This window comes from Petromyzon marinus, chromosome 27, assembly GCF_048934315.1.
Source record: "Petromyzon marinus isolate PM22_M1 ecotype Great Lakes invasive population chromosome 27, UKy_Petmar_22M1.pri1.0, whole genome shotgun sequence".
In the NCBI taxonomy this organism is placed as follows: domain Eukaryota; kingdom Metazoa; phylum Chordata; class Hyperoartia; order Petromyzontiformes; family Petromyzontidae; genus Petromyzon; species Petromyzon marinus.
The window spans coordinates 140786-157122 of record NC_133693.1 but is presented as its reverse complement, the minus strand read 5'-3'; the positions used below and the strand labels follow the sequence as shown (position 1 = coordinate 157122).

General features: G+C 43.5%; 1 protein-coding gene across 2 annotated transcripts in view; it reads left to right on the top strand.

The window, feature by feature from the left end:
- The window catches only part of LOC116946694 (tRNA selenocysteine 1-associated protein 1-like), a 30913-nt gene that overhangs the window by 11856 nt on the left and 2720 nt on the right, over nt 1-16337 (top strand). For both annotated transcript variants that reach the window (XM_032961919.2, XM_032961918.2), the window contains exons 3-7: nt 1877-1976; nt 4413-4474; nt 6902-6970; nt 12852-12983; nt 15584-15703. In XM_032961919.2, coding sequence (XP_032817810.1) covers nt 1877-1976; nt 4413-4474; nt 6902-6970; nt 12852-12983; nt 15584-15703 — 483 coding nt within the window. The remainder of the gene's footprint in view (nt 1-1876; nt 1977-4412; nt 4475-6901; nt 6971-12851; nt 12984-15583; nt 15704-16337) is intronic.

The following is a 16337-nucleotide window of genomic DNA, read 5'->3' as shown; positions in this document are numbered from 1 at the left end:
AGATATTCCAAAACTACCTGACCATTGTCTAAATAACACATTTCTTATGGAGAGGTGATTTCTTTAAGCAAAAGGAAGGAGCAGCAATGGGCTCTCCTTTATCTTCTGTTATAGCGAATCTGTACAAGGAAAACTTTGAAACAAGAGCACTTGCTTCAAGTACTTTAAAACCATATTTTTGGTTTAGATATGTCGATGACACTTTGGTTGTCTGGCCACATGGTAAAGATACACTTAATGCATTTCTAAATCATCTCAATTCACAAAACCCCGGCCATTCAGTTTACTATGGAAATTGAGGTGAATAACACACTCCCTTTCCTAGATATTTTTCTCGGACGCGGCCTAAATGGTAAAATAACACGCAGCGTTTACCGAAAGGGATCGGACACTGATGCCTATCTGAATGCAGATTTGCATCATCACCCCGCACAGAAATCCTCTCTCATCAAGATGCTCATACATCGGGCTAAAACAGTGTCAGATGGCGAAAGTCTGAGGAGAGAGATTAAACACGTTAAATAAGCGCTACGATTGAATGGCTACAACAATGCTCAAATTAACAGCATTAAATGCGAAACCAAGATCGAACAGTAATACTGCTGAAAGCAATCAGGTTATTAAAACAATTAAAATGTATATCGCGGGAGTAACTGACAAATTATCTCGAGTTTTGCAAAAGCAAAACATCAAAGTAGGATTTTGCACATTACACAAAATTCAAAAACTGGTATCTTGTACTAAAGATTAATTGCCTAAGTTATCAACAGAAGGTGTGTATCGGATTAATTGCTTATGTGACATGCTATATTGGACAGTAACCTTAGCATAAGACTAAAAGAACACCAAATAAATATCAAATACTCTCAAACACAACTGTCGGCAGTTGCAGAACATGCTTGCCAATAAGGACACTCATTTGATTTTAATAACGTTGAAGTGTTGTGTAAAACTAATTATGACTGGCCAAGACTAATTCGAGAATCCATTGAAATTGAGAGAAATACAAATAATTTTAACTGCTCTGACAGCTACAGGCTTAGTGCGGCCTGGAAGCGTATTATTAAGTAATGCATCTTAATATTACAATTCCGTATAGGGGAAACACATACCAATTAACTGATTACTAATCTATTATATAGTTACAATACCCCCCCCCTCCTCCGCCTCTGATCTCTGCACCTGAATGGTTCAGCAATGACGTCTTCCTGCTCGATTTAAGACTGGAAGCAGGTGGACTGCTTCATTCTGGAAAATCGTCCGATGATGCTGGATGTAATTACCAGCGAAACATCGTACTAAAATTGTAAATGTAGTGGATTTACTCTCCAATACACTGGTGGGCTGAAGTAGTAACTAATGGGCGTTTTGTTTACGTGACAAATCCCTTACTAATTGGCGTGTCGGGTGGTGGAGGGTTACGACACATTTATACTTAGGAGATCTAACCCAAAAACTTATATTATGAATAGAGTGATTTAGATGCTAGGGGCGTTCAAACGTCGAGGAATGAGTGTCCGTAACAAAGGGTACATAGGGGTCACGAAAGTGCAGGGGAGGGACGAGAAGTAGGGGAGGGAAGAGGAAGGGGATGGGCAATGGAGAAGAAGTAAGCTTTGAGAGAGAAACGAAAGGAGGTTGAGGGAGACTGCTTAATGTGCAGGGGAAGAACTTGTGCAACAAGCAGTGAATACGCTACCGCTATTGCATGTCGCAGTGCTACCACACTCAAGTTTTTGAGCAGCGCTGCGGTAGCAATGTATGAGGACCCATGGGCGTACAAGACATCGCGAACGAGCCGATGGTGGCGGTAGTTTCCGCAGTGCGGGTTGGTAGCTGCATGACAGGCGCTAATTAATGGTGGTGTTTGTCGCAGAGCGCCAGCAGGGTACGGCTTCGTGGAGTTCCTGGATCAGTCCACGGCCGAGCGTTGCCTCCACAGTCTCAATGGACAGCCCATTCCCGGCGCGGCGCACGTGAGTTCCGGCTGCCGCCACAGCACATGGCCCCTCTACTACACAGATGCCCACTACACCTGGAAACTGCACCTCTCCACCACGTCATGCTTAGCCATCCAGTCTCCCTACGACATTTAAGATGCCACGGCAGCGAGTTGTTAACTACCTCGCCTGGTGTACAGGAAGTCGTGGGTTCGGTCCCGACCCTGATGCATGTATATTTGGAGTTTGCATGTTCTCCCTGTGGTTGCATGGATTTTTCTTCGGGTCTTCCAGCTTTTCCCTCCACATTTAGACACATGCGTTTAGAGTATTTGGCTGCTATTTATTTCCAGGTGATAAGCCACTTTGTTTAGCTATCATTTGTGGCCAGGTCGCTTCTGAAAAATAAACAAATAGCTCAGTGTACCTTACCTACAAAAATAAAAAAGTTAAAACAGTTAGTATTTACCCACACATCAACACTATAGCTAACATACCTGGCTGCATGTGCATGAGCACACCATGGTACTTGGTGAGCAGTGCTTACGTAGTACATCTTTGCAGTATCAACCACTACTTATAAACACTACCCTTGGTGCTTGTGCCTGGATTAGTTGTTTCACTTTAATTACAGAAAAACCTCTAGTGATACCCATTCAGCAATTGTTCATTTGGCAATTGGAAGTGAATGATGTGGTAAGATTTTCAGTTGAGTCGATTATAATGTAATTTTACTTTTATTTGCCATGTTAAGAGACCAGTAGGTAGCATTCAAATTTTCAGTTGAGTCGATTATAATGTAATTTTACTTTTATTTGCCATGTTAAGAGACCAGTAGGTAGCATTCACATTGCCCATCTAAGTGGTGATAGTTTATGTTTTGGACCAGGCCTCTTGAATGTTGCACCTTACTGTGTCCCAGTGGTCCAAGTTTGAAAAATTAGCTGGACCCTCCTGCAAAAGTCTTGAGACTTCAGTGAGGCTTTCCAAGGTAATCAAGCATAATAATATTAAACATTGTTAACAAATAACTAAAATATGAATTCTCAGTTTTGGTATAATTTTATGTTTTACATAATTTAACCTATTTACGTGCTCAATCCTTAATTGTCTTTGTATTTTGGGATTTTTTGTCTTTCATTTTCATCCTGAGAAGAGAATGCTCTTACACTGCTCTCACCTTGCAACAAATGAAGGATGTGATTGTGGTTACTCAGTCATTCTCATGCAGGCAGCTCACAATCAATGAGGCACGGATATGTTAGTCCCAAGAGACAAAGAATAAACACCCACGACGAACGCTCAATGTCCCCCGCACGAGATCTCTCTGGAACTCTATAAACCTAATGCCCGCGCCTTGAGTGGATTATTAATGCCACGAGGACTTTGTTATAAACAAGGCGTGTGCAAATCAATGATAGCCTGTGGCAGAGCTGTATGCAAATTCATATGAATAACTTGACTCAGCTGACCTCATCCAGGGGTTTGTGGTTGAGCTCGGAGTTGTACCCGCAAGGCACACACAACCTCGATGCTTGCGCGTGCTGTACAGCCGATGACGTTTTAATTTCCTTGCTTTCCCCAAAGCAATGGTCACTCTTATTATTGCCGCCGTTACGAGTAGGCGTGTGACACGTCGTCCTGCCACTCTTGAACATCGGTTCAATCTGATGTTCAAGAGTGGCAGGACATTTGGGGGCTCTGTTTGTCGGCATAATAGGCGATGTGTAGAATAATATGGTTCCCCTTTGTTGGCTCACTGCTGGTTTGACTTCTTCCCTGTCTCTTGACATAACCCTGCCACCCTCCTCCTATTTTACTTTCCCTTTTTTCTGTCTCCTATTTTACCACTTTTGCATTTTCTCAACCTAGATAGCAGCTTAGGAACGCTGCGGTATTATGCGTACTGTCAAGTGTCGGTTACTTGACAACTCTCGACTCTGGTACTCAGATTGTAAATGTTGTGGATTTGCTGTCCAAAACACTGGTGTGCTGTACTAGTAAGGAATTGGCATGTTCTGTTTACGTGACAAACCTTACTAATTGGCTGTTTCGGGTGGTGGCGGGTTTAACAACACATTTATATTTATGCGATCTCACCCAAAAAACTTATATTATGGATTCTGGTTCTGTTTGCCTCTGTACTCTTGTTAAAAAGCACAAATAAAGTATAAAAAGTATAAAGTATAAAAATAATTACGAAAAAAGCAAGAGACTCCAGGTATCCTATACCTTATCTCATTTGTATTGCTTCTCATTGTATATATCCTGTTTCTCGTTTGCTTCATCAGCATAAATGTAAATTGAACGTAATTTGCATTATGCATAATAATGATGAATAATTAATTCTCATGAGTGTGATTCTATGCGTGTAGCATGAGTGTCATCAATGAACTGATGTGTCATTGCATGCCTTTTAAATTGAGTTTTGTATGAATGGTGCCAGAACAAATGCGTGTTATGACTTTGCAGCACAAACTTTTCAAGCTGAATTACGCGAACCACAACAGGACACCGGTGAACGACGGGGCTAGGTAAGTGCAGCCTCAGGTTCTTCACCTATCTCCCACAATCGTGATGTGAGCACTTTCCGTTCGACAAACAAAAGTATACGTCTGCATTAAACTGGGCTACGCCGCATGTGGCCTGTAACCTTGCACTGTGGAGGCAGCGAGTTGTTGGTGGATCTCACAGATATTGTCAAATTCCCTTCCCGTGGGTATCGGGGTGCCATAACTTGGCTTTCCACGAGAAGGTGATTTAGCAAAGTGTGGACTTATGTCCATCTGTTCTAACTCCCTGTGGGTGTGGACGTGTCATACCCTAGCTTGCCAGGAGAAGGTGGTATAGCAAATGTGTATTACACCTATTGTTTCTATTCTCGCGTCTGGCAATATGTTCAGGAGCTAAATAGCACTGTCGAGGTCTGCTAACCACACGAGGGTTCAGGAAAGAATTTGTGTAGTTTTGATATTCCTACATTGAAGAAGCACTAAATACAGTCATTTACTATATGGTTCATAATTTGGTTTGCATGGCCACGATCACACTGTGGCTTGTCTTTAATTTTCCATGAATGCACATTGGGCTGATGTTCTGATGCAGTTGATGGTTAATCTGACGTCTTTAAGGAGGAATGTCAAAGCCAGGAAGTGTGATATTTGGGTTTGGAATAAGGTGTTTATTCTGGATGTTCGCATTGTTCCACTTTGTTCGCCAGAATTATTTAGGATCTTGGTGAGAATCTAGGAAGGTGACAGCATGATCCCAGAAGGGGAAATGGGACTTTCGACGGCAACTAGGTATATTTTTGAGATCTTGGTTAATGATGGGTAGGTGGTTGTCGTTGACAAAACTTACAAACTCCCTTGCAGTTTGCATGTCTCTGCGGATATCTGGTGGCAGAATGTTCAACAGAACAGCAAGGCAAGGGGATTGATATCGGTTCAAGTGTTCCAGTTATGATTCGTATCGCGTTATTTAACTGTGCATCTAGCACAGTTGTGTACGAGCCCCTGGAGTAGGTTGGAGCGCAGTGGCCGAGTGGATCAATAAGAGGGCGGGAGTTTGTAGAACATCAGCTGAGACACCCCAAGCTGTTCCTACAAGTGTTCTGTCGCGGAGCAATTCTTGATTTGTATTGTCACAAATCCGTTTTACGTGGGGCTTGAATCTCAGGCTTCTATCCATGATAACCCCTGGATATCTTAGAGTGGGATCATAGGATTGCACCTGTTCCATCTGTATGGGATAGAGTGTTGCCCCCTCGCACGCATGGGGTTTATCTGGGTGCTCTGGTTTGCTCCCACACGTAAACACTCATTAATTCAATGACAACACCTTAATATATCAAGGGCCGCATAGCTTGGGAGGGGAATTTGGCACATGCTCACCGCCTATCTGCTGCCTTTCCTGCTCACCTGTGGTTCCTCCTCGCATCTCCTCAGTCGTTCTCGCTCTTTGAGAGAGAGTGAATGCTGTTCGGCGCATTACAAGTTCAGATTATTATTTTTACTGTTAAATGTGTAGTGTATTTCACGGAGACACATACTTGAACTTGGAGGCAACATGTTTATTCTACAACCCCAACAGGGTAACTACATAACATATAACAACAGTTAACTAGACTTCAACAGGGTAACTACATAACCGGGTCAGATCAGTAACGTACTGCCTGACCCATGATGCCGAACGTGACGACCGAAGACCGAAGATCGAGGAGACGTAGCATGGCAGATTATTTCCCAGAAGACAGCAGCGATTGCTCTCGGGACCTCTGCTTTATGCTCCCGAGCGTGGCCTCGCTCCGCCCTCGGCCACGCCCCCTTCTGGATCTCACCAGAAGATTCTCGACCGAGCATCACGTGTCCCTCAAGCCTCCCTTTGGGCCCCCTCGCTACCCTTTCCCGGTCACGTGCCCTCTCGGAGTCACCTAGACTATCATGTCCTCGCATGCCGTCTCTCTGACCGTCATCCGAACTATGCCCGCTTCCATGCCATACCTACTCTGGTGCCAGAGAGGCCCAAAACTCATAGTTCCACTCTTGTGACAGTAGCTAGCGCTATACACCTTAGTGACTCCATTTACGTCACTACAAATGTACAGTTGCACAGCTTGGCATGGTGCTGTTGTGTTGAGCCCCACATAATTTTAACACATGACCTTGCCTATTTACACACTGGCGCAACGGACACACGAAATGCATTTCAAAGGGTCTGTAACACGAGAAAAATTTCCAAGAAAATTTGAGAAATTCTTTTATTTAATATTGATTTATTTTCAATTTTGTTTTATGGTTTTCCCTTGATTTCTCTTTGCTTTAGTGTATCTTATTTTATTCATTGCTTTAGTCAGTTTGGTGACACGGATCACTCTTGCAAAGCAGACTCTCCTGATTTATTATTTTCTCACTTGGTGAAACAAAATCAATTTGGAATATTGTGTATGTGTGTTTTGACAGGAGTTACTGGGCACAGAGACCGACAACCATGGCTCCTCGGTCAGACGGATTCACGCCTCGCCCCCAAGGGTACGCTCGTTCACCACCTTTCTGTTTTATTTCAGGCTGGGATCATTTTAAGTATTATAATAGTAATTCATGGGCAGTGACAGGGCCGAGTGTTCGCACATTCTCCGCTCGTTCAGAATCAGAATCTTTATTTAGACTGCAGGAGGAATCCTATCAACTATGAACAGGGGCGGAGCCAGGATTTTGACTTTGGGGGGGCTGACTTCAATATTCTGAGATATCCAGTGTATGTTTTCCAATGGGCGCCACAAATGTATAAAACTAATTTAATGGATTTGCACGCGGAGTTTATTAATAGGTCGGAGCCGCTGATGTGGCTAATAAGTTCGATAAGTTCGAAAGGCTGCCGCTCAAGCAGCCTGCAGGGCAGCACAAGGTGGCAGTCAGCATTTTGCAGCAGCCGGATATCCGGTTATCCCGATTACCGATTTCCAGTATGGGCGGTTCAGAAAGTTATAATGGCACACAATGCAAAAAACAATAGGAGTGCAAAATAGAGAAACAGGTAAGCAAGTCACTAAATATCAATACATAATAAATACATTAATTAAATTAGTCTGATTTATCAAGCTTTAGCAATGCAGCAAAAACAACAAAACAGTCCAAGACCAATTTAAAGCTTTCGTGACTGCAAGGATTCATCTTCTTTGGTTCTTTCGGTAAAGTCACGTCCTCGAGACAGTCTCGTCCCTTCACCTGATGAAAGCCACTTGTGTTGTGGCCGAAACGTCGTGAGAATTTTGTGTTATTTAATTTTATTAATTTATTATTTTATTCTCATTCTACGTGACTTTACCGAAAGAACCAAAGAAGATGAGTCCAAGACCACTCGAAGACAACACCACACAGCAGTAGTCCCTCAGTACAATGTTACATTAACATTGAACTATCTATACACAGGTAAGGATCAAAGCTACAAATCACATTTGCAAATGTAACTCTATCCAGCACTAATCTTCTGCTTCAGGATATTTTTTAAAGGAAGATTTACGATGTTAAGGGACGAAACAAGGTTGCAGAGGTTCTTTGTGCAACCCCACCAGGTGGCGCTGGTTACACTGGTCTACAGCCAAAATGCTTCCTAAATAAATGTAGTCCAACTTTACTAATTCTGGGTCACTGAGAATGAAAATGATGCTTAAAATTGTTGATTGTCTCAAGTTTTAAAGATATATACGACCCTTGACTTGGGAATGGCGGAGGATAAGTGAGTTATAAAAAGAAGGGATATCAATTTAAACCAGAAATGACTAAAGTACATTTTTGACTGGATCTGTGAATAAATCTATTACTGGGTTTGGATAGCACTTGCTTTTTGAGCAAAACAATGAATGATGCAATCTGAACCTGGTATTGCGTTATACATGATATGAATTGCATCATGTTATTCCTAGAAGTCATGGATGATGCAATCATAACTAGGCTTTTCCCTCTGCTGAACAAATTGCCCTATATCAGCTCTAGAAATCATACAGTGTCGTGCTCTCTTATTTGTCAGCGTTTGATTTTGCAAAGGGATGCATTTCTGTTTAGCCAAAGTGAGCAGAGATGCCTCGTACTTGTGTGAACAAAGTAGATAACTTCTGCTATGTTTGTGGTGAAGTGACTTTTGCTTCTCAAAAGCGCAGTATAACCACTATGGTTAAGAAAGCCTATCACATTTCATATTCTTAGTTTTTTCGGTAAAGTCACGTTGAAGAGAAACAACAAAATAACAAAATATATATAAAACAATAAAAAATTCTCACGACGTTTCGACCATAACTCAAACGGTCATCATCAGGTGATGACCATCAGGTGATGACCGTTTGAGTTATGGTCGAAACGTCGTGAGAATTTTTTATTGTTTTATATATATTTTGTTATTTTGTTGTTTCTCTTCAACGTGACTTTACCGAAAAAACTAAGAATATGAATTACTGCAGTCACGAAAGCTTTAAATCAAAATTTAAAGCCTATCACCTTATTTTTGGCTTCAAAATTGGAGATCAGGACAAGATGTGGGCCCCACACATATGCTGCAACACTTGCGAAACAAATCTTTGCCAGTGCTTGAACAGGAAAAGGAAATATATGCATTTTGCAGTGCCAACGATTTAGAAAGAGTCAACAGATCATATCAGCAATTGTTACTTCTGCATGGCGCCTCCAGTTGAGAACGGTGTGTCAAAGAAGAAAAAGTGGACTGTACCTTATCCAAACATTCCATCAGCTACACGCCCGGTACCCCATGGAGAAGGACTGCCGGTTCCTGATGCACCAGAATCACTCACTTGAGTCAGACGAGGAAGAGGATGAAACTTCTGGTCCTGAACCATCAAGGTCACATGTCCCAGATTTTCTCCCATTCTCCTCCTCTGAACCATACCTCATAACACAAGGTGAACTGAAAGACCTTGTCAGGAATTTGGAACTACCCAAGAGTAAGGCAGAGCTGTTGGTCTCCAGACTGCAGCAGTGGAATCTCTTGGCAGGTGATGTTAGGGTTTCCATGTTCTGTGACCGCCAAAAGGAACTTGTCCCATTCTTTTTCATGGAAGGTGATCTTGTAGCCTGCAACAACATCGATGGTGTGATGGCAGCCCTCAACATCGTTCATGATCCAGATGATTGGAGACTGTTTATTGATTCATAGAAGATGAGTCTTAAAGCTGTTTTGTTGCATAATGGCAATGTTTTGCCATCAATTCCAGTTGGTCATGCAGACTATATGAAGGAAACCTTTGACAACATGAAACAACTTTTGAGGTGCATAAATTATGACCAACATCAGTGGCAGCTTTGTGGCGATTTGAAGGTGCGTGCTTGCCCCAACACTGTTTGGAATATTTTTCTCACTTATGCTCACACATGCCTTTGGGCCAGCAGAAGAGGGAGTCTTTCTTCATACAAGATCTGATGGCAAACTCTTCAACCTTGGCCGTCTCAGATCCAAAACCAAAGTCTGCAAAGTCCTCATTAGAGAACTCCTTTTTGCTAATGATGCTGCGCTGACAGCTCACACAGATCAAGGTTTGCAGACACTCATCGACCACCTTGCCAATGCCTGCAACAACTTTGGCCTGACAATCAGTCTAAAAAAGACCATGGGCCAGGATGTCAGAGACACCCCTTCTATAAACATTGGCAGCTACACCCTGGAAGTCGTTCAGGACTTCACCTACTTGGGTTCTACCATCACCTACAATTTGTCCCTTGTCACAGAGATTGACAAGCGCATTGGGAAGGCGTCTACAGCTATGTTCAGGTTGACTAAAAGTGTGGGAGAACAAATCCCTAACGCTCAACACCAAAGTACAAGTGTATCGGGCCTGCGTCCTTAACACCCTCCACTATGGGTCTGAGTCCTGGACAACATACGCCCATCAAGAACATCGACTAAACACATTCCACCTCCGATGTCTCAGGCGCATCCTCGATATCAGATGGCAAGATCGCATTCCCAACACCTCAATTCTCAACTTGGCCAACATTTCCAGCATGTACTCTCTACTCAGTCATAGGCGCCTGAGATGGCTTGGACACGTGCGCCGCATGCAGGATGGCAGAATACCCAAGGATGTCTTGTACGGCGAGCTGGCATCAGGCACACGGGTCACTGGTCGCCCAGTCCTGCGCTTCAAAGATGTCTGTAAACGGGACACGAAGAGCTGTGACATCAACCCAAATGACTGGGAGAAAACTGCCGGCGACTGACTCAGCTGGCAGCAGGCTGTGAAAACAGGCCTCAGGAGAGGTGAGGAGAAAAGACACACTGCTTGGCAGACCAAGAGGTAGCGACATAAAGAAAAAGCAACAAACACCTCTGGAGCTTCTTCTTTGGTTCTTTCGGTAAAGTCACGTAGAATGAGAATAAAATACTAAATTGATAAAATAAAATAACACAATAATATTCTCACGAAGTTTCGGCCACAACACAAGCGGCCTTCATCAGGTGAAGGGATGAGACTGTCTGGTAGGACAGCGCTGGAGTGAAAAAAGCCACGTTCAGATCACGACCTTTAAGCTGTGTCAGAAGAAACAAAGCGCCTTGACAAAGGAATTAGCATATAATTTAGCATTGAAATGGCCGAGTGATTAGCTTGTGACTGGTCACAGAAATGGCTATGTTAAAGTTAAAGCATACACATCCGCAGAGGCACCCCTTGACAAAGGAATTAGCATAGAATTTAGCATTGAAATAGCTAAGTTAAAGCATACACATCCGCAGAGGCACCCCTTGACAAAGGAATTAGCATAGAATTTAGCATTAAAATAGCTGAGTGATTAGCTTGTAACTGGTCACAGAAATAGCTATGTTTAAAGACAGAGCATACACATTCACCGAGGCACCTAGTACAAATCAAACAGGAGAATTTAGCATTGAAATAACTAGGCGAATTTAGCATTGAAATAACTGAGTGATTGGCTAGTGACTGGTCACAGAAATGGCTATGTTGAAGTCAAGGTCTACACATCTGAGCTATTCACAGTAACTGGGTATACAATACAATGTATAATGAATACTATATAGTGAACCAATAAAAAACTAAAATATAAATTACCTTAATGTTATCAATAAACTCTATATTCTCCAATCAGCTAAGCTACCAACAATAAGTCGTTATATATCACAATGCTATATGGCAAGGATTGTCACTCAAGGATTGGCCTACTAAGTCATTCTAGGCGCTGCAAAACCTATAGCTGACATCGTAAGGTGCAAAAAGAATTGTCTCTCGAGACACAGGCCTATGAATAGTTTTTTTGTCTTTTGTTTCATAATACATTTTATTTTTATAACCTTTTGCTGATTTTTTAAGTGTTAAATGAACAGTACAGGTGACATGTTATCATGTAAAGCAACAAACGTAAATATCTTGGGAACAGTAGCCAATCAGTTGTTTAATTGCCATATTTGAATGAAGCACATCAAAATCCATAACAAACAGAAGATTTCATCTCTAAAGCATATGACGTCTAAAAAATTGTAGACCAGTGTTTATCACTGCGGGTGTTTAACTGTAAAATAATTTGCGCTGTCTCCTTCACAGTGGATTTTAAAGATCACGTGACGTCATTTTGAAAAGAATAGGCCATTGTAGTCCAAATACAATAAAAACATAACCTGAATTGACGTGTCCAAATATGATCGTATCGCAAGACTGTACATGCAGATCGTCTCTTTTCAAGCTCATGGCAATATGTTCAGTAGCTAAATGCCAATGTCAAGGTCTGCTAGCCACGACAGGGCTTCAGGAGCGAGTGCGTGTAGTTTTTATATTCTTCTTTTGAAGGAGGTCAGAGTACAGTGTTTCACTATATGGTCCATAGTCTGAGTTGCATCGGTGGGAGATGGTAGCCCCATCTCACGGTGGCGCCACTTGTTAAATATTTTCGTGTCACCTTAAACAGAAATATTACCATAGTCTAGGCGAAATGGAGATCATTCATTTGAATCCAAATACCATCAGTAGAGTTGAATGTGCCTTGTCGGGCCTTGGAAGGGAGGTGAATGAGTGTGTAGCTGCTGTGAATTAGATTTCTCTGTCTGAGGGGTGTGTGTGTGTGTATGTGCGTTGTGTTCACCAGTTGCGGAGGGGTAGTGCAATGGTTAGCGCGCTGCGCTATGAACTCGGCGATTTGGATTTGATTCCTGCTCACGGTTAACACCAGTGACGATTATCTGAACTGGTCCTGGGGCTCCCCTAGGTCAACTCAGCCTTAAATAAGTACCTGGTGCGGTGTGTAGTCATCACGACTAGGGAGACAAAGGCGGCCGGGCATGGTGCTGGCCACCCACCCTCTCATCTACCGTGCAGCCTTCATAGGTGCTCGCTATTAGCACTTTCCCCAACAGTATCTTAAGGCTATACGGGGGATCTTTGTCTTTGTTCACCAGGTCGGACTTCTCGCTCTACATTGGTGACCTGACGCACGACGTCGACGACTTCCAGCTCTACGACTTCTTTGTGCGGCGCTACCCTTCATGCCGCGCCGGCAAAGTGGTGGTGGACGACCTTGGGCACTCGCGGTGAGTGCAGTCGGTGGTTACGCGAGTCGTCGCTTTTCCAGGCCAACCCTCGCGGTCAAAGCTTTGTCTATTGGGGTGGCGCTCATCCATAGCGCAGTTGTTTTTGCTTTGATATCTATTTGCTTCATTGCTGTACTTTTATATTCTATAAGCTTTTTTCATCTTGTTGAACCAGGTCACTATTGCAAATTAGACTTTTTTGGTATTTTGAGTTCTCACTTGGCTCAACAGATAACCTTGAACTTGGAAATTCGACATGCTCATGGCAGAGGCAGGCTGTCCATGTATTGACTGCTGTCCTACGTATTTAATTGACTGCTGTCCTACGAATTTAATTGACTGCTGTTGTACATATTTAATTGATTGCTGTCCTACGTATTTAATTGTCCCTAGTGGGGTGAATGGCTGAGTTGACACCCCAGCTAGGCTCTCACTAAATCCCTCCAGATTGTGGCTCAGACATCCGTAACCACAATGCCAGCTGCCTCGGTCATGATTATTATTATATTATTACTCTCATTTTTACACATTACCCAGGAAAGCCTCGCTGAGATACAACTGTTTTTCAGGAAGGTTCTACCATGTTTTATTGTTGTAGAGGGTGATTGCTATGTGTATCACAGTGAAGTAATTGGCAAATATTTATTTAAATTTGGCAAATTTGGTCAAAAGTCCTTTATTGCTCGAGCTTTCCGTGGGGTAATGGTGAGCACAATGGACTTGTAATGCAAAGGACGCCGGTTTGATTAAATTTCCTGGCGTCTCTTTTTTTTTAACACAGTTGCTTAGCACAGGTCCAAGGCCCAAAACGTCTAGCAGTCAGCAACACACAGCATGATCAAAGTAATGCAAAGGACGCCGGTTTGATTAAATTTCCTGGCGTCTCTTTTTTTTTTTAACACAGTTGCTTAGCACAGGTCCAAGGCCCAAAACGTCTAGCAGTCAGCAACACACAGCATGATCAAAGTTATAATAGATTAGGGTTAACATTTTTTTATATATATAATTGAGCAAACTTAAACAAGCTTATGGAAAGAGACAATGGGAAATAATTCTAAAGTGGAGCAGTTGGAGGGGAAAAAGCAGAGCAGTGTTGTGACCTGCAGTGTCGTGGTTCAAAATCAGAATATGTATTTATACTGGAGGAATCCAATGAGATGTCCAGTAGTTTCACAGATGTCCAGTAGTTGCACACCATGTGGATGAGATTAAACAGTTCAAACAATGAGGAAGCTTTCTCAGATGCCCCTAGCTTTGTCCACCCAGCTGAATTAATAGGCATGCACCAGATAGTTGATCAGCAGATCACGTGCAGTGAGGTAAAGTGTGGGTATTCACACTTGGAATAGGCCTGGTCAACGTGAAAGAGTAAACCAAATACCTTCTTAGAGTTTGCTCAAGTGGCGGCCCTTCCACCAGCAGTGATGTGAGCGAGCATTGGCAGGTCTGCACCTTGACCATTTCACTGTCGTCGTGCGATACACGCCGTATATAAGCATTCGCGCACACTCCATGCGGTGCACTAAGGCGGTCTGTAAGTTATTCTTGTGTGATTTGGAGATAAATGCAGGAGTGGAGTCAGCACACTGGTTCACGTATATCCCGTGGACAGCACACACTAAGCACTTTGGATGTCGCCATTGCATTGTGTGCGGCTTTAAATCAGGTGACTTTGGGACCAGCTTTGCCCTGTTCCAAGTGCCTGTGCATTGTGGCACTAGCCAGAGCACAAGATGGAGCTGTTTCACCATGGCCATCTTGTGGGGCCCTGCGAAGTGCAGTGAGTTTGTGCTGATGGGACGTGCTTCACTGCATGGCTTTCTTGAGCCCGCCTTGTCCTCACCCCACATCTGTGCATGTGGGGAGTGGCGGTGCATCGATTCACGCACTGTCACAAACCTGGCACCTTGCTTTCAATTCTCAACCTTAAATGACTACTTGGTGTGGTGTGTAAACATGATAATAATGTTTGCATTTATTTATATGGTCTTGCTTAAATGCCTCAACATATCAAAGCATCTTGCATAAAATATAATCTCAAACATCAGAAGGTAACCGCCAATGGGAGCTGTCCCTGTGTGGGACAAGGTGACTGCGCCAGCTTGCTAGTGCGCATGTCTGCCAGAAAGAGGCGTTGATTGCTGCTATGTGTATACCTATTTGAGTAATTGTCGCAAAACTTTTAAAATGTGGACCATGTTACACTTTTTGAATGACGTCATGGGCTCTTTCACATTCACTGTGAAGCAGACAGCACATATGTTAAGGTTAATACATCTGCAGTAATAACCAGGGTGGCCAGCCGGGTTTGAACCATTGACCTCTGCAATAAGTGGCAAATACACTACTGCTGGGTCAAACAACAGCACTCTAGAGACAATGGGTGCCCATTATAGTGCTCACACCACCCCATCTTACGCCACGTGGGCTTTAATAGGTGCTTGCTAAGAGCATTTGTCTCGTGTCATTCATGGGGCTAAATGTGGGATATTATTTTATTCGAGGTTAAAATGTCTGTACCGACCGCCACAAGCAATCGCTAAGAGGTCAAGAGGCAGACTTTGAGTGTGTCTGAACCTGTGACATTCACCTGCGTGCAGGGGATTTGGGTTCGTGAGGTTCCGAGACGAGCGGGAGCAAAAGGCCGCCCTGGTGGAGATGCAGAGCGCCGTGGGGCTGGGCGGGAGGCCTCTGCGCATCAACCTCGCCAACCCCAAGCGGTGAGTGAGAAGGGCCATCCCCCGCACGCACTTGCCCCTTTCCTCAGTGGCCCCTTTTCTCCATTTATATCAACTTGAGTCATAGTAATTCCTGCCCAAAATGAGCATCAAGGCGGTGCTCAACTCCCATTTGCAGCCCTGAACCAGTGGTGGAAACTCTTCATGCCTATGGTGAGGGCAAATCTATCCTTAGGACAACCACTGTTGACTTCCCCACAAATTGGGACTCATTTTTTCCAACACGGAGGGTTAGTGCGTAGAGTCAACCACTTAACCAGGATTTGAATTCACAATCTTCCGATTGCAAACCACTCGCTCTACCGATGAGTCACCTGGCCAGGTATTTATAGCTGTGCGCCTTTCACCCTTTCTTCCCTGTGCCTTGTCCCCACCTGTCAATCACTGAGAGATGTTGTTTATTGCCCAACCCTGAAAGGTCAACATTTTCCCATGCTTTTTTTCGAGCACTGGGTGGAGCGTATCTCTTTTGGAGGTCCTGGCCCCAAGGTGGAAATTGGATATTCCTGTGGCAAGGCCCAGTCTTGCCATGACACAGGAACCACTACTGGCTTCCAATGCGGCGGGGCACGCTGTGGTAAATCACGAGGGTGAATGGACAGGGGTAATGTTGATG